This window comes from Rhinolophus hipposideros, assembly GCF_964194185.1.
Source record: "Rhinolophus hipposideros genome assembly, chromosome: 19".
NCBI lineage: Eukaryota > Metazoa > Chordata > Mammalia > Chiroptera > Rhinolophidae > Rhinolophus > Rhinolophus hipposideros.
Window position 1 is genome coordinate 11,428,216 of NC_138065.1, and position 26,615 is coordinate 11,454,830.

Here is a 26,615-nt window from a genome sequence, read left to right on the forward strand (position 1 = left end):
TGCTCCCTTGAAGTTTTACAAAGTCCTCTATCCTGTGGACAGCTGAAATATAATAAAGTTTATTGTTTTAACCCTCCCCCTCACCCCTACCTATTAGTATTTCAAGATATCATTTCATCTATCTGGTGTAATAACGTGCTTAGCTCTTAACCTCATACCCCTCTAATTTTTGACCTTGACTTGATAACCCTAACTGGTAGATTAAGCTTCACTCCAATTCTTCCTGCTAGAAGAACACGAGGAGACTAGGTCGGTCATTCGTTCAAAGAATTAGTCTCAAAGGTAATCAAGCTTTAGGGGTTCCTGCCCAGAACTAGATTTCTTGCTGGTAATTTCTCCCATGAATAGTTACAGGTCCCAAAACTATATCCTTGGGTTCTTTGGTTTCTGTGGTCACGTTTTTGTTTTTGTTTTTAGTAATAAAAGCTAATATTTATTGAACGTGTTTTAAACATAATGTTAAGTATTTTATATGCATCATCTCATTTAGTTTTCAAAACAACACAGGACTATTATGTATCTCATTCACAACTAAGAAAATTAAGACTCAAAAGAGCTGAATGATTTGCCCAAGGCTACACAGTGACCTGGGACTGGAACTCAGGCAGTTTGTCTAGAACCATGCTTTTACGGTCAGGTTTTTTTTGTTTTTTTTTTTTTTAAAGATTTTATTGGGGAAGGGGAACAGTGTGTACTTCCAGGCCTTTTTTTTCCCCAAGTCAAGTTGTTCTTTCAATCTTAGTTGTGGAGGGTGCCATTCAGCTTCAAGTTGTTGTCCTTTCAGTCTTAGTTGTGGAGGGCGCAGCTCAGCTCCAGGTCCAGTTGCCCTTTTCTAGTTGCAGGGGGCGCCGCCCACCAACCCATGCGGGAATCGAACAGGTAACCTTGTGGTTCAGAGAATGCACTCCAACCAAATGAGCCATCTGAGAGCTCAGCAGCAGCTCAGCTCAAGGTGCTGTGTTCAATCTTAGTTGCATGGGGCGGAGCCCACCATCCCTTGTGGGACTGGAGTTGAACCGGCAGCCTTGTGGTTGAGAGCCCACTGGCCCATGTGGGAATGGAACTGGCAGCCTCCGGAGTTAGGAGCATGGAGCTCTAACCGCCTGAGCCACCGGGCCGGCCCGATGGTCAGGTTTTTGAATGCCAACTATCCATACCTGAATCTGTTTACATTATCTAATGTCTGTTCAGATCAACACCCTGAATCTGAGGTTCATTTTGGACTTTGACTGTAGGTAAAAACTTTCTGCATGGTCCTCAGGGGCTAGTCTGGCACCGGGGTCACCGAGAAAGCAGTACACTGGTAGCCGGAGGGTCTCTTATTTCAAATGTTTCTGGCTACGAGGCAAGAGCAAGTGAGAGAATGCAGCTCTGTTTTAGGCTCATAGTCATCAACTTGTTTGGGATCCAAACAGCAACCATGGATTTCTGCTTTAAGGAGTGAGGCAACGACGGGAATATTTCGTGAAAAAGATTTCACACAGCATAAAAATGGGATAGATAGCAAGGTGACCGTCAAGACACTATGTGCCTTAGCATTTATGTCAAATATAATGATAATGCGTGCAAAGTACCAAGCATGGCTCCTGGCACTAAACAAATGTTAGTTCTCTTCCCGTAACATAGATTTTACAGTTCATAATGTGCTTTTGCATACATGAAATCCCCCCTAAAACCTTCGGAATTAAATATTTCCCCCAAAGTAGCACATCTGAAGAGTTGCAGGGCTGAGAGTCAGACTCAGGTCTTCAGACACCAAAGCCAGTTCTCCTTCCCCCGAGCCCCAGGCCCTTCTTATTGCATGTCCTAGATTTACGATTGCAATAGGCTTGGATTAGAGTGTTAACAACGGGATGGAGATCAAGGAATGATCTGTGAGCTCCTGCGTAGCTGAGCTGAGCTTCTTATTCTTAGGGCCTATATTATTATAGATCCTTATTTGTAAAAACAAAACAAAACAAAAACACCAATACTTTATTCCAAGATACATATATTTTCTCATTTTAACATCTCTGAAATTAAGACAACTGAGGGTGTTTTCAGATGTTTCCACTGCTTAGCTGTTGACAGTTACTATTGTCTGCTCATCTTCAAGTGTGGTTGTTAGTCCTGGTGGCATGACTGGACAACTGAAACCTATGGATGTTTCTGTCAAAAAAATTTAGGCACCATTTATGCAAGAAATATGAATCCTAGTTGATGCGTGAAAACCTTCCCTTAACACTTTCCAGGTAAGATCAAAGAAGCACCAGCCTCAAAACTTGCAGAATGAACGTCAGGAGCTTGGAAGAAAATCTCAGAAAAAAATGGTGGTGCCCTCCTTAAGGCACAGTGCATGACCAGGGCTCTTGATGGCACAGAGTTGAAAAATACAGGCATCAATGACTCAAGAGTTCAAAAGTGATTCAGAGGACAGATTCTGAATGTAAAGACTCTTTGGACTACCATAACTGAATTATTTCCCTTTTATTAATGCACAAATGTGATATATAATAAAAATCAATGTTTAAATAAACCTAAATAAGCCCTTTAATAAGGGCTGAGTGATAAGAAACCATTGTGCCATAGATTAACTTGCAGCACTATTTTCTTTCTCAGTGGCATACAAAATAATGGTGTGCTCTGCCATTGGTGGTGTCCTAGATTCTGTAAGAATGTCTGAGTGTATTTGTATAAATGCTTCATAGTTTATATAGTTAGCTCTTTTTGGTCATCATAGTAACCTTGTGATATCAGGAGCAAAATATTACCCCAAATTTTGTCTATGAGAAAAATAAGGCAGATTAAATAACCCACTCAAACAGCCACAGGATAAAGTCTCGTTCCTCCAGAAAAAGCCTAAAATCCTTTTTTCTCTCTAAGATTTCAAGGCTTGTATCTTAGGGCTATTTAAAAAAAAAAAAAAAAAGAGAGAGAGTAGATCTGGTGAGAATGACTCCTCTTGGCAAGGATTGTCAGGGCTTTAACAATAATAAATCACTATTACAAACAGCCTAGTGCTGCACCTAGCACATAAAAGGTATTAAATAAATCATAGGAGTTGTATTACTCAGAGTAGTTAATGCTGGCCGCCCCAGCAGTCAAATCCTGAATTCTTAGTGGCTTAACCAACAAAACTGCTATCTCACACATCATATGTCTAGCACAGGTTGACAGGCAGTGGAGGGTGTAATGCTCTACTCCACACCTTCACTCAGTAGCCAAGACGATGCACAACTTACCATTTTGTCACTGTACCATGTGCGACGTGTAACCTCCGAGGGTGCTATGAGGAGGAAAGAAGGGAGGGCACATTAGCTTATAACTTCCTCAGCTTGAAAGTAATGCAAGTCACTTCCTTCACAGGCCACTAGCCAGAAGTAATCACATGACCCCAACCTAACTGAAGGGAGGCTGGGAAAAGCAGAGGGAATATTTGATGAGTACAGCAGTCCTACAATGATTTCCTTGAGGCAAGAATCTATTTATAGATAGTTCCCTATATCTAGAATAGTATCTGGTTTATAGTATTCACTAATAATTATTGAATCAATAAATCAATGAATAAATGGCATGGGAAGCTGGTTTTCTTAGTTTCAACTATGAATCTACAATGAAAAGTTTCTAGATAGAAAGAGATACTCAAGTTCAAGTTAATATTTCAGAAATATCTAGAGTTTACAAGAAGGTATTTTGGTAAAAATTTATTAGAAGTTGGCCATCTCATTGTCAAACGTAATTAGATTACATGAAATTATTTCTTTGGGAGCTTAACGATTTTTTTAAATTGACTACAATACGAGGAAACACAACACTCAATTCTAAAAGCCTGTTTGGCTTCTTGGTATCACTTAAAAATGAGGCCAGACTGCACTCTTCCTAGAAATGATTGCTTAAGGAGTTGAGAACAATTTTCCACAACGATAAGAATTTAGATTGTGCTGATATGAAAAGGCAAGCAGTAGTCAAGCATGGGGAACTGTACAATAAGGTCCTACCTGCATGATCAGGAAGGCATGGAGAGTTTAACATTGGGTTTTCAACGAAGGAATTTCAAAATGATTATAAGATGTAATTCATCATTCATTCATTCAACAAATGTTTATTAAGCACCAAATATGTGCAAATAACAATGATTCAGGCACAGGAGATATAACTCCTACCCTAATGGAACTTACAGTCTAATAGGGAAGACAGGCACTTAACTATTATAAGCATGATACAGGTTGCAAAAAAGGAAGTACCAGATACAACAGAGTGATGAACTGGCAGACTTCCTGCTTTTGAGCAGTAAGAAAGAGTCAGGGAAGATCTTCTCAAGCAGAAATTGATGTTTCAACTTAAACCCAAAGGATAAAAAGGAAAAGTGAGGGGAAAAGAGTTCCAGATGGAGGGACTAACTTGTCCTCACAACCTGTACTATGGAGACACACAGGCTTACAAGCTTAATTGTATGCACAGCTGGAGAAGTGGTAGAAGAAAGCGTTCAAAGGATATGGTTTCACAAGTGGTTTAATTAGGACCATAGGACATATTCTGTACCTTTTAGAGCAGCACACACAATTGTCAAAGTTAGACTCTTTCCTGACCCAAACAGTAGCGCAGGCCATCACTCAGCCGTATAGACCAGCAGGCACATCAAACAGCCATGAACGAGGCTGAAGTAACAGTCTCCTTCACAGCGTGCAGGATGAGAACTGCAGAACCCTAAATGTCTTTCATGCAGGAAGAGGGTGGGGTGTAGCTGCAGAGGAGGAAGCGTCATCGGTGAAAGCCAAGTGCTAAAAGCAGCTGCGTGTGACATTTCTGTCAGCAGTCCTCCCTCCCTCATTGTGCATGAGACACACATCAGATGTTCTGGTTTATGATTTCAGCGTACATACCCTTTGAGATCCCAGCTCATGTAGCTCTTCCTGGCATGGAGCCTGCTCATTAGCTGGACTCTAAAGCTAATCTGGGAATGATACCCAAGTGCTGAGAATATCGGGACGCCTTTCACTTACCCTCAAGGAAGTATGGGACCTTGTGGATTGGTGGTCTGAGGCCCAGGTGCCCGATCTCTGTACTTGCTAGAAAGTGACAAAGCACAGGCTACCACCTTTTCCAGAAGCCAGACCATGTCAGAACACCAGGTCACGTACAAGTGCTGTCTTCCCCCATTGGTAGCCGCTCAGAGGACAATCTATTCTCTTTCCTTTGGCCGACACAATAGAGGCTAACTCATGGAGGTCCCAGGTAGGGGACCACTGTATGCATGAGGGCCACTTTATGCATTAGGTAGACCTAGGAGGCCCAAGTCTTTGCCTTTTCATATTGTGTTTACTTCCCCAGGTAAATTAAGGTAGAAAAATCTATTTACAGGTGAGATAAGAGAGGAAAGCCACTACAGGCTTTTGCTTCTTTGATTCAAGAACACAGATCTTGACTTGACTGAGATGTCAGCAAATGAAAAGATACGTTTGCACACCAATTAGCAATCTCCCCAAAATTAAAAGTTCCTGATATTCTGATCATTTAAAGCGATATTATTTTAGAGACTTCCATAAACTATTGGTGAGGAAATCTGTTACTTGCTTCCAAAAATGCTGGGTCATATACTCTCTCAGATTACTTCCCCAAATTATCTCATGCAACTATGAAAACTATTTTAAATGTCAAAGGGTTTGCTTTTTAAAGAACAAGAGTACAATAATGATGACAAAAATCTGTTCTAATCTAAATGAGCGCAGTCTCTGAGCACCAAGGCTACTTGCTTTGAGTGGCCACATTTAAATGAGTTCTTTTTGTCAGAAATCTTTTCATAACCCGGTATTAGACCCAATTTTGGGTGATGTGAATGATGGATTGGCTTCGGAAGGAGTGTGCTGAAGTTAGCAACAGTTATTTCAGGGTTTCTTCGTCCATTATTTCTCAACTCACACAAGTTTATGCCTGTTACATTTAGGGCATGTTTAGTTATGTTTAGGGCAAAGCGACCCCTGGTAAATTCATTCATTTAGTCATCAATATTCCAAGAAAATCTACTTTATTCGTTGTACTGATGAATAAGACATGATTCCTGCCTTATAACATGTAGTTTAGTAAAGATTATTATATATTAGACTATGAGCTCCAAGGTCAGGTTTTGGGTCTGTTTCAATTACTACTTTACACCCTGAGATAACAGTGTCTGTCTCATGGTGGGAGCTCAATAAATATTGGTTGAATGTATAAATGCATGAACAAATACGTCCATGATGCTACCTTTCTAATACAAGCGTGTATTACATTCTTTGACAACCTTATTTCATTTGTTGATTAAAACTTCATAAACATTCAACATCAGCCACAAATGACTCAGATTTTAGCAGGGCCCATAGGAAGAGTTGATTTTAATTTTTACTCCTTATAATCAGTCCGTGGCCTTGATGAAGGTTAACAGAACTGACTGATGGAAAAGGGAGGATTAAAGAAAAAACATATTTAAATCAGCATCATGAAGTTTTACTGAGAGGTTTTATTTCAAATGGGCTATTCTGAAGGTAAGTACAAAGTGTGTATTTTTATTTTTTTTCTGGCAAATACTAATTCAAAAAATAGGAAGCAAAGCTACGTTACCATGTTATTTAAGATATGGTTTTTCTCTTTATCCTAAAGATTTTCCATCTCTTTTTTCAGACTTAAAAGAACACAGTTGCCAACTACTTCACTATACATAAGTAGAAGAAAAGAACGATGAGATAAAAATCCTAGAAATTAGAATATCTAATTCTTGTCTGGATTGTAAACACTGTTTGTGTGGCCTTGAATAAGTCTGGACTTTATTTTCTCATCTGCAAAATAAAGGGAGTTAGACTGAATGATTTCTCACCCATCTTCCAGTTTGGATATCTTAAGATTTCTTCAGACAGGCAAACTCTCCCCTTTGTCATCCATGTTATATATGGAATGCTCAATATTCTCTAGTTTTTCTTTTTTTGTGATTAATAATTACTTACCACAGATGTTTAAAATAAAATAGCTCTCTCTTTACAGAATGTCTACCTAATTATTTTATTTTTTAGGTAGTCATGGTACCACTGAAAAACTATTAAAAATATCCAAATAATGATATATAATAAAATAAATACTACCCTATAATCTCACCACTGAGGGATAAACATTAACATTTTAAGTTATAATCTTCTAATATTACTTTTGTGCCCATACTTTTGTGCATACTTTAAAAATAAAATTGTGATCACTTTGTACTCAGTGTTTTGAAACCTACATTTTTAAATAATATATCATAAACATATCCTGTATTTTTCTGAAGCATGATTGTTTTTCATGGCTGCATTTGTAAGCTGTCATTTAGAAACACCACAAAAAAATTCACCTATTGTTTTTAGACATCTAAGTTATTTATAGTCTTTATTATAAATACCACTGCAGTGAACAAGCTTGTACAAGAATATCTGATGATTTCCTAAGGATAAGTTCTCATAACTAGAATTACTCAAGCAATGTATGAGAGTACTGGTTTCCAGATACCCTTGAGGGTTATAAAACTGGTTTTATAATTTAAAGAAATCTTTGCTAACATGCCACATGAAAAACTCTTGAGGTTCTGGGCTTTGTAATTTAGAAAAAGCCTTTGTCAATATCCACATTTGATTATTATTGAACATTTTCCTGTATTTTGCTTTGGTTATTTACACTTCTTTATTGGTTAAATATCTATTCCATTCCTCTGCCCATTTTTCCACTTGCTCACCACTTTTCTTTCTGAGATACCTCAAATGCCTCATTATTTTTGATGGGGTAGATCTTACAAGGTACCCTGCAGGTTTAGGGAGATTCAGTTGTTTCTGAAGATAAAAATCACCATACCATAATTATGGTCCCAAACCAACAATTAATGCCCTTTCTTTTACAGTTTTCCTTTGGCCTATCCATGAATGATTTTATGATTTTGTTCTGCATTTTAAATCCTAAACCTCCTAGTAAAACATTTTAGGACTCTCTATTCTGAAGCACCTTTTCCATCAATATTTTAATAATGAAATATTTTGAATAAGGTATTAAGACTTCATAATTTCTATTCATTGAAACAATAAATCTTAAACATTGGTAGGTCAGTATTGGATAAATTGGAAAAATGTTGTGAGTACAATGCAGGTACTCGATTTTTACATGTACAACCAACTACAGTATATATATTAAAATTATGGCAGAACAAAGGATTTACATGTAGCTGGGTCCCCACAACTTGAGTCATCAGATTCTGTGGGTGGACTAGCAAAATAAAAAGGTATATAACTTGGAAGTGGTTATCTTCCTTAGAACTTTTTAAAGAACGAAAACTTTCATCCTGACAAATGTGGTGCTCTTTGGAGCCTTTAGAAATGAACCCTCTCACTGGACTGTGGACCTACTGGCTGAGCAGGTTATTGTTGACCGTTGATCATTCAAAAGAACAACCTATAACATGTTGACCGTGTATGAAATAACAAAGCACGCCTTCACATAACTTATTTCCCCTTTACTTTTATCTGAGCTATATCTATTCTTTTCTGAGCATATATCTATTATTATTCTTTCAATCTCTTTTTCGATTTGTGTTCTTTTGGTTGTTTCATGTGTGTAACTATTTTTAGAATCTGTTTTTTTTTTTTTTTTTAGAAAAGGTAAAAGTTTGTGATAACTTTTTGATTCTGTAACAAACACTGTCTTTATTGACTTTCAGGAAATCACTTCAGGGTATTTTCTGGGGCATCCTTTTTTAAAAAAAACTAACATTTCAATATTGAAATGTGTTGGTTCTGATGTTAAAATTAATCTAATGTACTAAAAGAGCAATAAATCTTAACCATTAGAAACTGTTAAGTGAAAAAAAGAGGGGCTAGCCAGGTGGCTCAGGTGATTGGAGCGCCGTGCTCCTAACGCCAAGGTCACGGGTTCCATTCCCACATGGGCCAGTGAGCTGCGCCCTCCACAGCTCAGACTGTGAACAACAGCTCTCCCTGGAGCTGGGCTGCCGTGAGCAGCCAGAGGTTGGCGTAAGCTGCTGTGGACTACTGTGTGCTGCCGGTCATCGACTGGCAACCGGTCATCGACTGGCAACCGACTGCCTCAGCCGGGGGCGCACAAGCCTCATAATCCCAGCATGGGCCAGGGAGCTGTGTCCTACACAGCTAGACTGAGAAACAATGGCTTGAACCGGAGGGTGGGGGGGAGGCGGAAGAAAGGGGAAAAAAAGAAAAAAGAGATTCAGAATACTATATACAGTATGCTACCATTATGTACAAAAAAAGAACATATCTATGTATATATTTATATATTCATAGAATAAATACCTCTAGGATATAAAAGTACATATAAAAATGCTACTGGTAATATTAGATGACTCTGGGGAGGTATGGTGAATGGCTGAGGGATTTCCTTTTCATTGTATATTCATTTGTACCTTTAAATTTTTGTTTCATATACAGAATTAACAATTTAAAAACAATTTAATTATAAAAATTTACTACACACAGCAACTATTCAATAAACATGGAATAAATGAATAAATGTACGAATATCTTAAACCTGCACTTGAATTACTAAAGCTTTATGGATTCTATAACGTATAGCAGTGGTGGTATTAAAATGAATGTGCCAAACTATAGCAAACTTTCTGCAAATGCCTTCAGAAACGACAGAAGTAAGATATAGCTAAGAAAAGAGCTTTGGTTGACAGGAGAACAACATTTTTGTAATTGGTTCTAGGCTAGTGCTTTAAAAATTCCTGAGTAAACAAAGCCAGATTATCCTCCCTGAATCCGTGGAAGAATTATTATATACTACTCATAGGCAAAAACATCTTTTGCAGTCTAGAAGAAAATGCACTAACTCCATTATTAAAAAGTCAGGTCCTAAGCTTGTCTAATGGCAATTTTATCAACCTTCAACTCACAGCTAAACAGTAAAATTTCATAATTGCATGAGACGAAATGGCTTTTTAGAACAAAAATAAAGTCTGAACCGGGGGGAAAACTATTGTCGCTTTGTTAGATTTCAATTGCTCTTTTTACAAATAAGGAATAAGGAAGTTTCATATCCCTATGTTTGCTGAAGAAGCTGGTCTTGACCCATATTTTTCTGAAAAATGATGAAAGGTACACCAAACAGACTTCAAATTAACATTTAAAAAAAATTTTTTTATAAGCGTTTGAGCCAAACTGACAACATATGCTGGGGAACAAGATCTCAAATGCTGTCCAAATTAACATTTTTATTGCATCTCTTACTTCAGTGAAGCTAATCAAGGATTTATACCAAATGCAAAGTTGTTTTACGCTTTGTTTACTGCTTTATGTCCTAAGGTTTCTAAGATAAGCAGAACAGCTACCTGTTGGAGTACATTCAGGTCAAGCCTTGGAGACAGACATGGATCTAGTCAGTGACAGTTGCTTGGAGTCAAAATAATAAAGGAAAGACACTGGAATTCTAGTTATCCCTGTTGGGGAGGTGAAGGCTGAACTGTGGAATTTATTGCAGCGCAGATGCTTAAAGAGTTTTGCCAGAAAAATAAATACAACCAGATAAAAATGGTTTTACATTGAGCAACTCTATGTAAAATGCTTACGACAGAGCCTGGCACAGAGCTGTGCTGTATAAATGTTAGCTGCTATTTATATTTACCATCATCATTATACTGACACTCACCATTTTGAAATAGTCAACAAATGTTTCGTAGAAATATACGTAGGTCTACACAAAGCATTATATACAATACCAAGAGAAAAACCAGTCCCTGTTTGTAAGAAGTTTATAGTGATAACACTTTGAAGAAGAAAAGAAAGTAGAACTATAAAGAAAACAATCGTTTCTTTGAGGCAACATCCATTGCTAGTTCAGGCGGAGTCCTGCGTCAAAGGTTGAGAAAAGCTCAAGGCCTACGCTTTCCCAAACGAATTAAACACAGAGATCACTAATATTTAAAATAAACAAATCGCACAGTAATAATTTATCACTTTTCAACAATTCTGGTGTCATAAAACTTAACTGAACCAAACTTCACATCTATTTTGAATACAAGAATCAAAATTCCCAGGGAAGACAGGCACTTGAGTGAAAGCTTGTGGAATAATTTTTTTTCCTGATAAGGGTAGAATGCCATGAGGAGGCGCGCCAGGAGGAAGACTGCCTAGGCCTGGACACACGGGAATGTCTTTTGCCTTCATCTATGTGTGCCTCCATTTCTGAAAACCTTTACTTCTGGATACCTTCCAGTCTAAAAAAACAAAAGGAGGGTTAAAAGGAACTGTACTACAGTTGTACTAGATAACTGACAGGTGGAAGATGTTTCTTAGTGAGTTAAAATTATCTTGCACTCTTTGAAAAGGGGTAAGCAAAAATGTTTTTGGAAACAGTCCCAGTGTCTTTTAGATTGTTCTAAAAAAGTTACTTTCCAAACCGCCAGGAAGTAATATCAAACACCAACACCTAATTTAAACTTCCCTCCAACAGACAGAAATCCTTGGGGCATCAGGCCTTTCTTATTTACCTCTAAATATACCCTTTCCCTGCCTCCTCCCAGCTTTCTCTCATGTGAAGATAAAGCAGAAATTTAAGTTGTTTTGCTAACCCAAGGAAACATTTTCTATATGGAAAATGTATCAAGATCAAAAAACGTTTATATGGTGATCCAGTACTCTTAGATTCTAATTTCTGAATTCTATGGCTTTTGCATTCTTAATAGTAGACACACATTAGGAGTTTGGAATGCTTGAATTTTAAAGTACAAAAACTGCATACATTTTTGCTTGGGTCCTTAATACTTCAGGAGATCCACTAACAGCTCTTCCCATGGATGGGTAAGGCTTATGAACATGTAATGTGGGGGGTTGGGGAGAGAAAGGGAGAAAGAGAGCATGAGAATCTAGGTCTTCCAGAGGAGGGAGGGCAACAAATGAAATTTATTTCTCAAGCCAATGCTTTTTCCAAAATAATCATGTACCTTAAGGGAACGAAATAGAAAATGAAACGTAATATATTTAATTTGGATTTGGAGGTGATCTTCCGAAGCAATTTATTAAAGTGTAAATAATAATTATGTAGAAAGAACCTTGTTAGTAAATATGATAATTATAAAACCATATTAATTTGCATTAATTAGTGGGGAAGCCAAACTGGATTATGAAGTTTTGAATTATATAACAGAATTGCTCAACTGCTCCTTTGTTAGTCTATCGGTTTCTCTTTCATCTCCACATTATTCTGTATTCAGCTCACCAGGTAGGAAAAAGTGCTTCCTGTGAAGAAACAGCACATCCAAGGGCTCTCGGGGTTGGGACTCTGAAACAGCCCTGCATTTCCTGCCTCTTATCATCCTCATCCCCGTCCTACCCGCTGACCTCAGGATTTTGAACAAAATAAATGAATAAAAATAGCCTAACAGTTGAGCACAGGCTGAGTTAAGTAGACCTAGGTTTAAACTCAGCCTTTTATTACTTATAAGATAAAAATTACCCAATTTATGACTAAGTATATCTTACTGCCATACCTCTAAGTTTGGGGGGATGATATGGGATTTCCGGATTCCAGGTAGAAGACGCTTGTTCAGGAGCACGGCTGTAGAAACCGGGAGTTGCCCTCATCACTCCTGGAGTCCACTCCTCTCTCATTCCCCTGGATTCTGGAAGTGGGCTTGGTGGTCAACCCAGCCTGAATTACGTACTCCCACGTTATGGCTGAAGCATATCTGGGCGGTTTTATGCATGATGTGGTCTCACTTCTGTTGGTTAAATGAATGAGCTACTGAACCACAGAGGATATACATGGTAGTAAGAAGGCTCCCAGATTCACTTACCTTTTCAATGGAAATGGGAGCAAAGACCCGTTATTCAGTTTGTCTCGGCCTGATGGAAAACGAGACAAACGCCATTCCCAGTCCTCTATCCTGATTTGTGTTGCCCATTTGTTGTGCCTCTCGTTGACCTCTTGTGTGGACGTAACTTCTCCAGAGTTTGGTTCCTGCTGATATGGCTATGGCAAGTATATACAAGGCAAAATAATGAGGTGTGTGTGCACGGGGGCGAGGGGGGCGATGAGGGAGTGATGAAAACATCAGCTGCAGCAGAATGGTGTATTCGGAGCTAAGAACTACTGCACTTTTGGCTTTGGGGCACTGAATAGACCAGCTGTCCCAGAGGTAGAGAGCACAGAACAAAGAAAAATCCTCCACTACAAGACTTTCCAGTTTTTCTTGCTCTAGATTAGAGATGCTAAGCAGTGAGACGTATATGTACATCTGGAAGACTAAAAGAGGGCTCTCTTAAAGCAGGAGAAAATTAAAGCCCTTCAGTCTGAGACCATGAGCCTGAAGACCCTAGAGAGGAAAGAGCTTGTCTATAAGCAGTGTGAAGGCTGTCCACTGCAGAGGACCAAGTGGGCCATGGCGGTCACTGTGTCCATGGCGACCAAAATGGAATCACAGGGCTGGGATGGTAGACAACTGAAGATGAGGTTCTAAGGAAATCCACTGGGTCTCTTCACCCTAAATCCTGACCTGCCAAAGGTGCAAGAACCTCCACGTAGGGAGGGGTCTGCCAAACCCTGTCTCTAAGGCCCTTATTCTGAGATTAAACTTTTCCTTGGGGATTGTTTATAAATCAACTGACAGCATGAGGAGGACTCAGGAGAGAAAGCACTCCCCTTTTTGCCTGCTGCTTAAATACCGCAGCAAAAACCAAGCTGGAACAGCCTAGCTTGCTGCAATATTTGTTTGCCACACTCCCCAGCTGCCTACCCATTCCTCACTTTCTAACCCCCAATTTTCTGTCATTGTTGTTTTCCCTTAATCTGATACAAAATAAAATGTTAGAAGTTTCAAGAATTCTGTTTTCTTTTGAATTACTGAATAATGTATTGTGTAGAAATGGCTGTCAGTGCTGTCCGGGGAAGTGCTTCATGCAGTGCGTCTGAAACGTGAACTTGGATGCTTCGCTGGATACAGGCCTCCTTCTACCACCCTGCTCAGCACTCATTGTCTTACACTGGGCTGAGAAGCTTCACCCAGTTCTTGAAGGCTTTTCAGTTTGAATCCTTGATTTGGACTACATTTGACTAAGATTCAGGGACAAATGGAGAGATGCAATAGACAGACTTACACAACATGAGTGTTTACCTTCACTTGTGGGTCCCCAGAAAGCTTCCTGCCTAGCTCCTACTAGGCAGATCTGTGGTAGAGGCTATTTTCCTCGCATCAGTGAGGAGGTTACCTCAACATTTCTTAACTCCGCTAAGTCCAAACCCTAAAAAGGTAAATCCCGAAGTGCCACCTTCCACCTGTTTCGTGTTTCAAGTTTTTGTGTGAGGATTCTCTTCTTCTTTGAATGGTAATGAGAACACCTACATTACTTAGGGAAACCTATAAAGGTATGGCCTTGTTCTATGCCTGCAAAAAATAATCCTATCAGAGAACAACAGACATAGCTGAACTCATGATTTGTGCAAAAAGGGGTGCAGGGGAGGCTTCACTCTATTAATACAGAGTTCAGAAGTGGGGTTGGCAGCCCCTAAACTTCACCTGGGCACAGGTGTCATAGGCACTGTGTGGCTCAGGGCATTGTGACACATTCAGGGCTCTCACTGTAGATTTCTCTGCTCCCCTCAAGCCTCCCTCTCATCAGTGTAGCTCCCCAGGCAGGTCATTATGATCAGAGGCCTACTTCACTGAGTCATCCCCTCTCCTGAGTCACACCAGGCTGGAGGTGTAGCTGTTCAGGAATTCCAACTGCCTGCTGCTGCTGGGTGAGCACCAGAAGGTCCAAGCTCTCACACCGAACGATCTGGGGACATGGAATACGGACACCAGGACACCCAGAACTTCCTGGATATAGGTGATCTTAAAATTAAGCTGTTGAAGAAACATGTCCCAAGGTCTCATCCCCCAAACTGAGCTGCCTAGAGGTTCACAACTGTCAGATTCAGATAGGCAGGGGTAGTTCCCTGCAGTGCACTTTCTGGTTTCAAAGGTAGCTTTCATGGCCTGCTGCTTTCATGGTGATTGTTCAGCTCTACCAGGGGTACAAAACCTAGAACAGGGTTGTCCTAAATCACGATGGCCTTCAAAGCCTATGGATTGGTCTCCTATGGTATTAATAGTTATAAATGACCATTTTGATTATGTATTTTTGATGAGAACTGATGATGAGCACTTCCTGAAGATTCCAAACAATACTGATTATGTGACCGTGGGCAAGTTTCTGTATCTGTTACTTCTGTATCTGTCTGTAAAATTATAGATTTTAATAGTAACTGGGATTATAATAGTAACTGGTTTATAGAATTTTATGAGGTGCAAATGAGTTAGTATGTATAAAGTACATAGATCAACGCCTGGCATATAAGTACTTCCTAAATCCTAGCTATTATCAATTTATCATTACGATTAGTAGGAGTATTCCCCCATCATCATCTGCCTAGAATACTAAAGACAGGAAAGGAGGAACAGAGGAAAAGGAAGGAGGGAGAAAGAAAAGGAGGGAAGCAAAAAAGCAGCAAGGAGCTCAGGTCAAACAGGTAAGGTCTGGCACATATGCAGGACCATGCCTAGAAGAAATGCTTACTAGGGAAGATCCTACACAGGGATGTAGGTTACAAAGAACATAGGCCAAAGCTCTCCGTGCTGGCAGACAAGGAGCAGGAGCCAAGCCACATCAGATTGTGGAATGCAGGGTATGGGAACTAGACTGCAGTAGGTAGTAAGCAGAGCTTCCCGCAACGTGGCTGATAACAAATTACTTGTTACCCATATGGATTGTTTCGCAACCTTTTAAAGTCTTTAAGCATTACTGTTTATCATAATTTTTCAGGTTTTTTTAACCCAAACTTTTGTGCTTTTTAATCTAAGTTCATTTTAGACAATCATTTAAAAACAATGTAAAAGCCCCTCCCTTACTCTCAAAGCCATTGCAAATATTTAAATATTAAATATGGTAAACAGTATATAGAGTATGATTCTTAGAAAAACATGTATTTGTACACAAAAAAATTCTCAAAAACTCCAAAGAAGCAGTAAAGCAAATTTTTCCCCCCTTCTTCCGCCTCCTCCGCCCCACACCGGTTCAAGCCGTTGTTTCTCAGTCTAGTTGCGTAGGACACAGCTCCCTGGCCCATGCTGGTGTTATGAGCCTTGCCCTCCCCCGGCTGAGGCAGTCGGTCGCCAATCGTCCGTTGGTTGCTCACAGCAGCCCACAGCGGCTCAAGCTGGCTGCCGGCCACTCATGCTGGCTGCCGGCCGCTTCTGGCAGCCCCCAGCAGCTCACAACCACCTCCGGCTGCTCAGGGCAGCCCAGCTCCAGGGAGAGCCACTGTTCACAATCTTAGCTGTAGAGGGCGCAGCTCACTGGCCCATGTGGGTATCTAACCGGCGACCTCGGCATTAGGAGCACGGCGCTCCAACCACCTGAGCCACCAGGCCGGCCCATAAACCAAATTCTTGACCACCAACATTATCAAACACACAAAAGGCTGGTGGTTGGAAATAACAATTTTTGACTAATTTGTCATGCTGAGGAAATTTTTATAGTAACCACTTTGTTTTCTACCAAGCTGTTTTGACCAAGTTATCTCCTGTCAGCAGAAAGCTACAGAAGCCAACTAATTAGCATGCCACACTGCAGGCTGGTGAGATTAAGGGTCAAAACAGAGCAAGAAGAGCCTCCAGAGAAATGGGGAGAGGTTAGGGAGGGGCTTGGAGTGCATCTCACCAACATGGAGTTAGTCTTCCTTCAAAGGGTGGCAAGTTCATCCAGGTCCAGCCCTTTGGAAGAGGCAGGACTACCCCTGACACAGAACTAGAGTAAGACGTTCTGAATCAAGAGTTCTCTACTTTAAAGAAGGTTTTTAGAATGGGCGTTACCTCCTTTACCGTAGGTATTTGCTTGGTAAACTTTTTTTCAGACGTGGTACAAAAGCAAATTTCATGTTCGTCTTCCTTATTAAATTATTAATTATAAATGGGGAAGTGTTCTTAATCGATTGATAATTATTGTATTTTAAAAGAATCCTTTCCTGCCTTGTTTGATGCGAGTGAAATGGGGATAATAGCACCCTCTTATTTCCCACCTCACAGAAATGATGGAATAATTGAGGGGAATGCAAGTGACGTAGTTGAATTCCAAAGAAAACACATGTAAGTTTATTATTCTCCTTTTCCAGATAAAGCAACTGAGTAACTTCCTCAGCCTGGATGGAAATTAGCTGTTAGGAATTTTCAAGTTTTACATTTGCATTTCTTATCCCATTACTAATTTCTGAAGTTATACTTCTTACCTTAAAATCTTCAGAAGTTTTGTTCACTGAACAAGCTTGCAAACAGCCGATGACCCATGCCATCATTCAATCTATCAACCTTTAAAACAGAAAAGTAAATCTTGGGAATTTTGTGATAAAGCGAAAAGCCACTAGAGGACAAGCACTATGCTGTCTCTGATTTTGAAAGACCCCATGGATGAAATGCTTTTATTTAAAGATTGCTCTTGGTACAGTAAGAAGAACTTGGAGCCTGGAGAGCTGGTTCTTCTGATCACGCCATTTTTTAGATGGGTGGCCTTAGAAAAGCCTTTTGGCTTCCATTTCTGTAAAATGTGGGGAGTAGGTAGGTGATCGTCAACCTTCTCTCAGCACTAAATTTCTGATCCTATGCTTACCAGTTTATCTCTTCAATGTTTCATGGATTAATCATGAAGGAAACCTGGCAGAAAAGCCAGAATGTTACCTGTTTTTTGCCAGCATTTTTGCCAGCTCACCCACCATTTCTACTTTTTCATCTAAGAACCTTGATGTTGCTTTTCATTTTTGTCTCTTAACACATTCTACGGACAAGTTATAATACTAATTCATAAGCACGTGTAAAGCACTTTCCAAGTTTTACAAATCACTTTTGTAAAATACTATCTTATTTGATTATCACAACAGCTCCGGCTGGTAGATAATTGTCTCCTATTTAGCTGGTAAGTAAACTGAGGCCCAGAATAGTTCAATGAATTAACTGCCCAGAGTAGCACAGAGAGTAAGTCATGGCAACAAGCCTTCTGATTCCACAGCCTGCTTTTCACAACAGTACAGTTGCTACTAGGGGCAGATCCAGATTTTGTGGGGCCTCAGGTACATATAATTTTGGTGGACATCTTCAAGACATGGGATACAAAATTACAATAAACACTACGTAAGATCCTGTAAACTGATTGTTAGGGCCCCTCACAGGGTATTGGAAAGGGTCTCTATTCAAGTGAGGGGCCTTTAAGTATTAATCTTTAGGACGCAGTTTTACTATTTTCTTTCTTTTTTTAATTTTTATTGAGGAATATTGGGGAACAGTGTGTTTTTCCAGGACCCATCAGCTCCAACTCAAGTCGTTGTTTTCAATCTAGTTGTGGAGGCTGCAGCTCACTGGCCCACGTGGGAATCGAACCAGCAATGTTGGTGTTATGAGCACTGCGCTCTAACCGACTGAGCCAACCGGCCGCCCCAGTTTCATGATTTTCTATGATTGTACATTTATTTAGTATAATACTTACTATATAGGCCAGGCACATAAGTAAATACTAATTTTAATATTCTAACAACCCTATGAGGTAGGCACTGTTCTCCATTAGCAGCAGAGAATAAGGCTCAGAGAGGTAAAGTGATTTGCCTAAGGACACACAGAGAGCTAAGTGAGGGCCAAGTTTGAACTCAGGAGCTCTGGCTTCCGGGTGCACACGGTGAACCTACCACACTACGCTCCTCTAAAAGCATTCCTGTGAGGTCCTAGGAATTACTTTATTCTACCTCTTCCCACCACATCCCATATTTTCGGCCCTGATAAGTGTACACCTGAACCAGTCCTGGTTTGCTCCCTGACTTGACCCTCCTATCCTGAATGCTGCCGCCACCCTAACAACCCTAAAGCCCTGCTGTGCTTACGTCCCAGCCACCCCACTAACCAAAACGCCTTCCTTCTCGGCATTTATAAAGGTCAAAAGCAATTAGTGCTCACGAGCAGTCACGGGCCATAACGTCTCTGTCGTCTTTTACTGACAAGTTTAAGTGCCACCGAACACTCTGTTGTACGAAAGACAAGAGGGGGTGAAAGGAAAGCGCAGGGGAGCTCTCAGAACCTGAGCCTTCAAAATCTGCACGCCACCACCGCACTCTCAGGCTCTTCATGTGCAAAACACAAATTTCAGGCCCATCCCTCAGGGTTGTTGTGAGAATTAAATGCGCTGTGTGTGTGTGTGTGTGTGTGTGTGTGTGTGTGCGTGTTGGTGTGTGTGCAGGGTGGTGTGTGTGCAGGGTCGGGCACACAGCCAGCGCCCTTCAAATGCTGGTTGATTTCTGCCCGATTCAATGTCCCCCAAGAACCTGGAAAGCTCTTGGAAGGCAGGGGCCTGAACTCATACACTTTTAAGATTTCTCAAAACCTCCTGGACGTCGGAGACCCTCCGTAATTATTTAATTTGACCACCTCAACAGAGGCACGTTGGTACTTCAACTTGCTCGAGAACGTACAGTGTGGCCCTGGCGACAGAACCAGGGCCCGGACCGGGGTGCGACGTCAACTGCCGGCCACTTAGCAGCTCTGCGACCTCCGGAAAACTCCTTAAGCTCGGTGAGCCTCAGGGTCTCCCGTGTGCACAAGGTCACGGTCGTACCCCACTCCCAGGGTGGTGAGGATCATTCAGGTGACGTCCCACGTCTGTAACCGGCCCGTCACAACTGTCAGCGGTAACTGTACTCTGTCCCACATACTCAGTGGCCAGGAAAAATCTGGCCTCTACGCCGTCTCACTGCTCCGCGTTTCCGACGTGCGCACACACACACACACACACACACGCACACACACACACACGCACACACACACACACGCACACACACGCACACGCACACGCACACACACACACACACTCCCCCTCCGACCCGCCCTTCTGGCCCGACTTCTGTGTTTAACGCCCACCGTGCATCCAACGCCACCGGCCAGGCTCTGAGGGTCAGAAAGTTCCATCAATTCTCCCTCCCAACCGCCCCGAAGCGCCCGGGACGTCGGCTCTGTGACGGGTGCCGTCTGAGCGCACAGGAAACACGCCCTGAGGGCTGGGGCGACTTCGCCACCGAGGTCACCGCACTCCAGTGGCGAGCGCACGGCCCGTCCCGGCTGCGCCCGCGTCCCTTCCGGGCCGGCCCCGTCCCGCCACTTGCAGTCGCGTCCCCGCTCCTCCGCGCGCCCCGCGCCCCCACGTCTGAGTCAGGCCCCTGGGGGGCGCGCCTCACCCGTCCTTGGCGGCGTTTCCCCTTTGCTCCGTCAGACACCCAGGCTGAGGCCGACATTGGCGTCCCGCGCGCACGGAAGGGCGCCGCGAGCTCCTCGGACGGTCGAGGGGCAAGTCCCGCGGCGGAACAGGGCGGCTCCGTCTGCGCCGCGGAGCCCGGGCGCAGCGCGCGGGTCTCGCCCGACCGCAGGTCACGTGGCGGGGAGGGGGCGCCAGTGCGCGCGACCCGGCGCGCGCGCTTGCGAGTGTGGAGGCGCGAGAGGCTGCTCGGCCGCGTGTGTCGGGGGGAGGGGGCGGCGGCCGGGCGGGCCGACTCCGCCCCCTGTGCGCATGCTCCGGCCCCGCCGGGTTATAAAGCCGCCGAGCCGGCCGGGCCTGACAAAGTGCTGGCGAGCTGCGACGTGACTAGCGGGCCGCGTGGGCGCCCCGAGAAGGGGACGAGGCAGCCGGCAGAGGACGCAGCCTGGGCCCTGGGCCCCGCGGAACTGCAGCCGCGCCGCCGCTCACGCACATGCTCGGCGCCGGAGCCGCGCCTAACGGTTAGTTGGGTAGCCGCCGGCGGTGCTCAGCGTGGACGCCGCGGTGCCCCGGCTGCCTCTGGGGATCCCAGGCAGCCTCCGGGGAGCGGAGACCGGCGTCCTCCGGGGAGGGAGGCAGCCCCGCAGGCATCGTGGCCGCGGGCAGCCGCGTGGCCCGGGAGCGCAGCGGTGGTGAAGGAGACCTTGAGGCGCGGGGGACAGCGCCTCTCCCAGCCGCGCTGCGGCCCCGTGGTCAGGTGCCGGCCACCGGCCTGGCCCGGGAGTCAGGTCGTGCGGAGCGTGACCTTGGGGCAGTTGCCTCCCTGCTGGTCTTCAGTAGGCTCCTCCAGAGATGCTTTTGATCTGGAAAAAGGGCGACGTGGGGCTGGTTCACGTGGTGCCTCCAGACTCTCCTGGCCGCGTCCTGCTCCGAGGGCAGGGACCCGGGCGGGAGTTATTTTGGACTCGTGGCATGCCCGTCCCAGCCTCCTCCTTCAGCCAATCCTTGTCCCACCTGGTGACTTGTGATAGTGGTTTGGGAATCTGCAGTGACTGCAGGGTTCGCGTGGACTTTGCCGAGGGGGGCAGTGCCGCTGGCGGACGCCCGGGACTGGGGCTCTTTGTCATTCAACCTGTGGCTTGCAGAACGTCAGCCGCGGCGCCCTCGTGCTCGTGGTCTTGAAGGCGGCCCTGTTGAGAGGACTCCGAAGGATAGCATTACACTTAGTCAGATGCATGCTTTCTGTTCCAAGAACATCCTTTTTTTTCCCGCGTGCATTTTAGCGTTTCGTTTCTTTGTCCATGACTTAGTTGGTGCGACACGCATGTGCCAAAACTGGTTTGCAATTAATCTCAACCAAGAAATAAACGTCGTACTGCTTGAGCCGAGTTCCCCGCGTCTGCTTATAAACTAGGTGTCTACTGATAACAGTAAAAATGTTTACCAGCTACTTTATCGTAACGACCGTAGTTTTGAAATTTGTGTTCAAATATTATTCTGGTTTCGAAATAAGACGTCTACACGTCAGTGCCCTGATAAAACAAACGTGGGATTAGTAGCTACTGGAATGTTGTGATAAGGCAAACTCTGAATTGTGTGAGAGTTTGGGAAGAGGGTGAGTAGGAATTGGCCATCAATAATTTTTATGTCAGCTAACGGCCCAGTGAGGTAAAGCAGAGTCTATGTATGTTAAGCTTTTTAGTTAAGCATTAAATAGTATCCATAAATCTAAGTCTTACAGCCTCGGGTACACCTCTGCCTCCAAAGTGCCATAGAAATGATACAGAATTCAAGCCCTTTAGCCCTTAAAATAGATAGTGGGCATTAGTTAAACAGACGTTGAACATACATCAGTAATGAATTTAGAGTTTTAGATAGATGCTGTTCTTTCATCGGATTGCAGTGACCCTTGTTAAATATGCAAGTTAATGGTCTCGGGAACACTATGAGATTTTTATACCTGAATAGGTTTAAATGTTGTGAGCTTAACATAATAGGCAGTAACGTGGCTATAACAAACCTCCACAGACTGGAAAGAAAATAAAAGGATCATACCACCATAGGATGAAACCAACGGATTAGTGTTTCAATAGTGTACATATTTTTTGGTCTTTTAAATATTAATGCTTATAATAACTGAAAAAGATCTGAATGGACAGTCAGTGTCCCTTATTTTACAGATTAGGAAACTGAGGTTGGAGAGGTTGTGATTAATCATCTTAGTTCTGAAAACTTGGTTGGATGGGGATTACGTGTGTCTTTTGACTCACATTTAATCAACTGGCACTCCTGAGCTTTCACTAAAAGTTATAAATATGGATATAAATGATCTCACACTGAAAACAGATATTTTGAGTAATAACTTAGGTCCTTTCCCATTGTGTTTTCAATCTGCTTCATAATATGCATTCTTATGAGGATTTAGCTCCTTATAAATGCTTACATGGCCAGTCTGCTTTTGTTGCAGATGAGGAGTAGGAAAGTGGGACTTGCATATGAGAAAAACAGACCACAAAGTTGTGAATTTTTATGTATTCAGCGATTTGTTTTTGGCTACCAGGCACTGGGAGAGACTTAGGATATCACATTTCATTTCAAAGCTTTGTTCTCATTTTAAAAGTTTCAGACAATATTTTTAAATATGTATTTTTTCCATCCTTTTCTAGTAACTTCTTGTACACATAATAATTGTTTAATAAATCTCTTGAATGAGTCTGAACGTCATTATGCTACCTTTGATCCTCATTATCTTAAAGAACTAAGTTTTCTTGTTTGAATAGTAACAAAGCACAAAAGTGTATTGGGTATTGCTTGTCTAGTATTAACTCACTGTTAATTAATTTCAAGGTTTTTTCCCCCAAATGTGTCAGAAATACACAAGAAAATTAAAAAGTTGACATTTTGACCATTTTATGCATTTAATAACAATTTGAGCTGCTTTGTATAAAAATGACATTATTTTTATGTATAAAAATTTCGGATACATTCATTCGGATATATCGGACCGTCGCGGCAAAATGGTTAAAGCATTATCCAGTATTCTCATGTTTATTTGCAAATATTTTTAGAATATATTCACCGACACTAAAGTATCAAAAAGAAGTCAGCAGCGGTGGCCGGTTAGCTCAGTTGGTTAGAGTGCAGAGCTCTTAACGAGGTTGCTGGTTTGGTCCCACATGGGTCACTGTGAGCTGCACTCTCCACAACTAGATTGAAATAATTACATGACTTGGAGCTGAGGATCCTGGAAAAACACACTTAAATAATAAATTAAAAAGTTTTTAAAAATCAGCATTATTACCTCAAAATATACTACAGTTAACTTAAACAGCCATTTTAATTGCTAAAAATATACATCTTAAGACTGTCATTAAGATAATTATCAGGTCCTGTATTAGAAATATGCAAATTTTCAAATGACTGTTTTATTTTCTTGGAAACTACAGTAATTGTTTTTGTGTTTTTTTATTATTTTTGTAAGAATTTATTTGAGTCAAATTGAGGACGTGCTGGAGAGCAAAATCTCAAATGCTTAGAAACTACAGTAACTCCTCTTCCATCTACTCCATCAAGCAGTTTTCTAGGTGATAGAGTAAACGCAAACAACATCATTACACAACCACAACAGACTGATGTAAAGATGTGTATTTCTAATCTACAGGGCAGGTATTTCATCAGCTTCTTTAGGGGTTCCCCTAGTTGAGCAAAATAAAGGCCTGTATCTAATATATTAATATAAGATAGCAAGCTGATAAGATTTGAAGCAATTTCAAGCACATTTGCTGATGCACCCAAAAGAAGGCAAGAAAATACCCCAAGTCAATTAAGATGCCCACTGTTTTATTTAACTTAAGTCACTTAAAATGAACTCCTTTGGAAACAGTCATTTTAAGTTATGTATACATATACTTCCTTAATGTAGAGGAAAATTACTCCGCCGAAGTTGTGAAAATCATTTTTTTCTTCCTGAGCGTTTTGTTCCCTCTCATTTATGAGGTCTGAATCTATGATGATGTAATATACAAAAATCAATGGCCAGAGAATTTACATAACCCGTGATGTCATGATTACACAATCCTGCGGCATCACGATTTGTGCGCTGCATTGCATCACAGGTTGTGGCTGTCTTCACTCTAACTTCAGAACAGAAGTACAGGAGTTAGGAGCAGGAGTCCTTAGAGTCTTTGGTGCCATCAATTCCTTTGGCAGTTTGATAAAATCTATGGAACCCTTCTCAGAATAATGTTTTTAAATGCATAAAATAAAATACAAAGGTATAATTGTCAAAATATTTTAACTGGATATAATAACGTGCTTCTAAAAACAACAAATGAGATAAGATCTAGTAGTGGGTCTAATAACCACAGTAATTTTGAAGTAGAGATAATTTTAAACAATTTCAAGATAGCTGCAACCTCTTTATCCGATATGAAAATATGTGATTTCTATTGGTGATGAAGTCACAGGTACTGTTAATAGTGCTATGGGTTGTTGCCTACGTTCAGAGTTGAAACAAATTCTAAGCTTTACTTAGAGGTTAATGAAAAGATGTAATTTTTTTCCCCTAACCAAATTCACAGACTCTAAACTCCATCCACCATGAAGGATCAATGTGCAGATCCCAAGTTAAAACCCCCTGATAAGGGAACAGAAGAGAAAGTTAATAAAGTAAAAACTTAACTTTGGTTCTCAAAACTCAATGAGGCAACTTACAAAAGCCCTGTTACTATCCGAAATAGTTTAATACACCAAAGCGATATCATCAGGCTTTCACTCATCTAACAATCTTCAAGAGATTTACATAGGAAGAGCAAAATCACAGGGAAGAAATATTATTTAACCAGCGATCCAATATGCAGCTTGTAATGCCTGTGTATTTTGAGGAACTGTCCTTTATACGAAGGTTAGGTCACTGTAATCAAATCAGATTCCACAAAATTATGAGTTGTGATTAGCAGTAGGGTAGTGTGGGCAACCAGCAGAGCTGGGTCCTACTGCTTTTGGCACAGATGGTCAGTCTCTCTGCAAATGGCTTAGCCCTTCTAGCCAGACTATTGTGGTAGATGTGAAGTCCTTTTGTCATTGTGTGCACTGTGACCCCAGAACAGAAATCACCATTTCCATAAGGTCATTACTGCTCTTTTAATCACTTCTCTGCATGACACTGTGAAAGGAAAATATATACAAATCTGTAGAGAATTTTTATGAGTTTATTTGAACACAAAAACAATGGACAGGGCTTGCTTAAAGCAAAGATAAAACCTTTTACTAAAAATGTTGTATGCCTTGGGCATGACGACTACCCACCATGACCTGCCCATTTAGGAATGTCTGGTCAGATCACCCATCCTGTGAGGTTACTTTCCATGGAACCCCTTTTTTCGTCCACAACACTCAAGGGCTCAAACTTGTTGCCTATATTACCCTTCCTGCAATATAGATCCATTGTAAATTGAATCTTATGACCAAAAAAAGAAAAGAGGAAAAGAATTTTCAGGGGGAAAAGCATGGAGGAAATTTCAATTTGCCAGGGCAAATTAAAGGAAAAATAACATACAACTTAAAAAGGTAACTTGGAGCCATACATTACAGAAGGCTTAAATCAATCCAGACCCATACTAAAAGTGGTAGGCACTGGAAAGCCATGAGGAGTCTTTGACACAGAAATGACACAATGAGAACTGGCAGCACATTGTAATACAGATTGGAGAACAGGGGTGACAATGACAGAAGATAAAAGGCCACTGCACCCACTGCTGCAGCAGCCTAAACTAGATAGCAGTAACAAAAATGAAAAGGGGGCAGGGGGATGGGCGCGAGATAACAAACGGGAGAAGGGTTTGGCACTTAACTGCATTTGGTAGGGCAAGGAGCACACTAGAGAAGTATTAACATGACTCAGAGGTTTTAAGCCTGGCTACCTGGAAGAAAGGTAGACAGAAGACTAGGTTTGGGGGATTAAGGGAAGTTGAGCACAGGCAGAGATAATGAGCTTTAAGAGCAACATATTAAGTTTGAAATGCCCAAGAGACATTGGAAAAGCCGATCATTTATAAGAGTAGTTAATCTGTGTCTTTAAGGAACTTAAAATCTGTAAGGCGGTTACAGGTAATGACTTAGATTTGGTAATGATTCTACCAGAAGTAGGGAACAGATAAACTCTTCAAGAAAAAACAGAAATGACCAACAGAAATCCTATAATTAAAGAACAGAAATCCTAAATGTTCTAAACACTAAAAGCCATTTGAAATGTTATCTAGTGCTTAAAACATTTCACGTACGTACCTTAAATACTTTTCTCCAAAAAGACAGTGTCTCAATCATATTGTAATAAAACACACAAACTTTGTCTTG

At 41.6% G+C, this 26,615-nt stretch overlaps 2 protein-coding genes across 5 annotated transcripts in view; one reads left to right on the forward strand and one right to left on the reverse strand.

Annotated features, from left to right (window-relative positions):
• The window catches only part of LOC308487254 (uncharacterized protein), a gene marked incomplete at its 5' end in the record, with an annotated part of 31,825 nt that extends 11,069 nt beyond the window's left edge, over positions 1 to 20,756 (reverse strand). The window contains 2 exons of the mRNA XM_081025263.1: positions 20,245 to 20,565; positions 20,658 to 20,756. Coding sequence (XP_080881389.1) covers positions 20,245 to 20,565; positions 20,658 to 20,756 — 420 coding nt within the window. The remainder of the gene's footprint in view (positions 1 to 20,244; positions 20,566 to 20,657) is intronic.
• SLC16A1 (solute carrier family 16 member 1) overlaps positions 20,472 to 26,615 on the forward strand; it is a 34,796-nt gene continuing 28,652 nt past the window's right edge. For 3 of the 4 annotated variants that reach the window (XR_013991730.1, XR_013991731.1, XM_081026039.1), the window contains exon 1: positions 20,487 to 20,782. The gene's annotated coding sequence lies outside the window, so the exon portion shown is untranslated. Of the gene's footprint in view, positions 20,783 to 26,615 lie in introns of all 4 variants that reach the window. The other variant, XM_081026038.1, reaches the window with a different exon arrangement.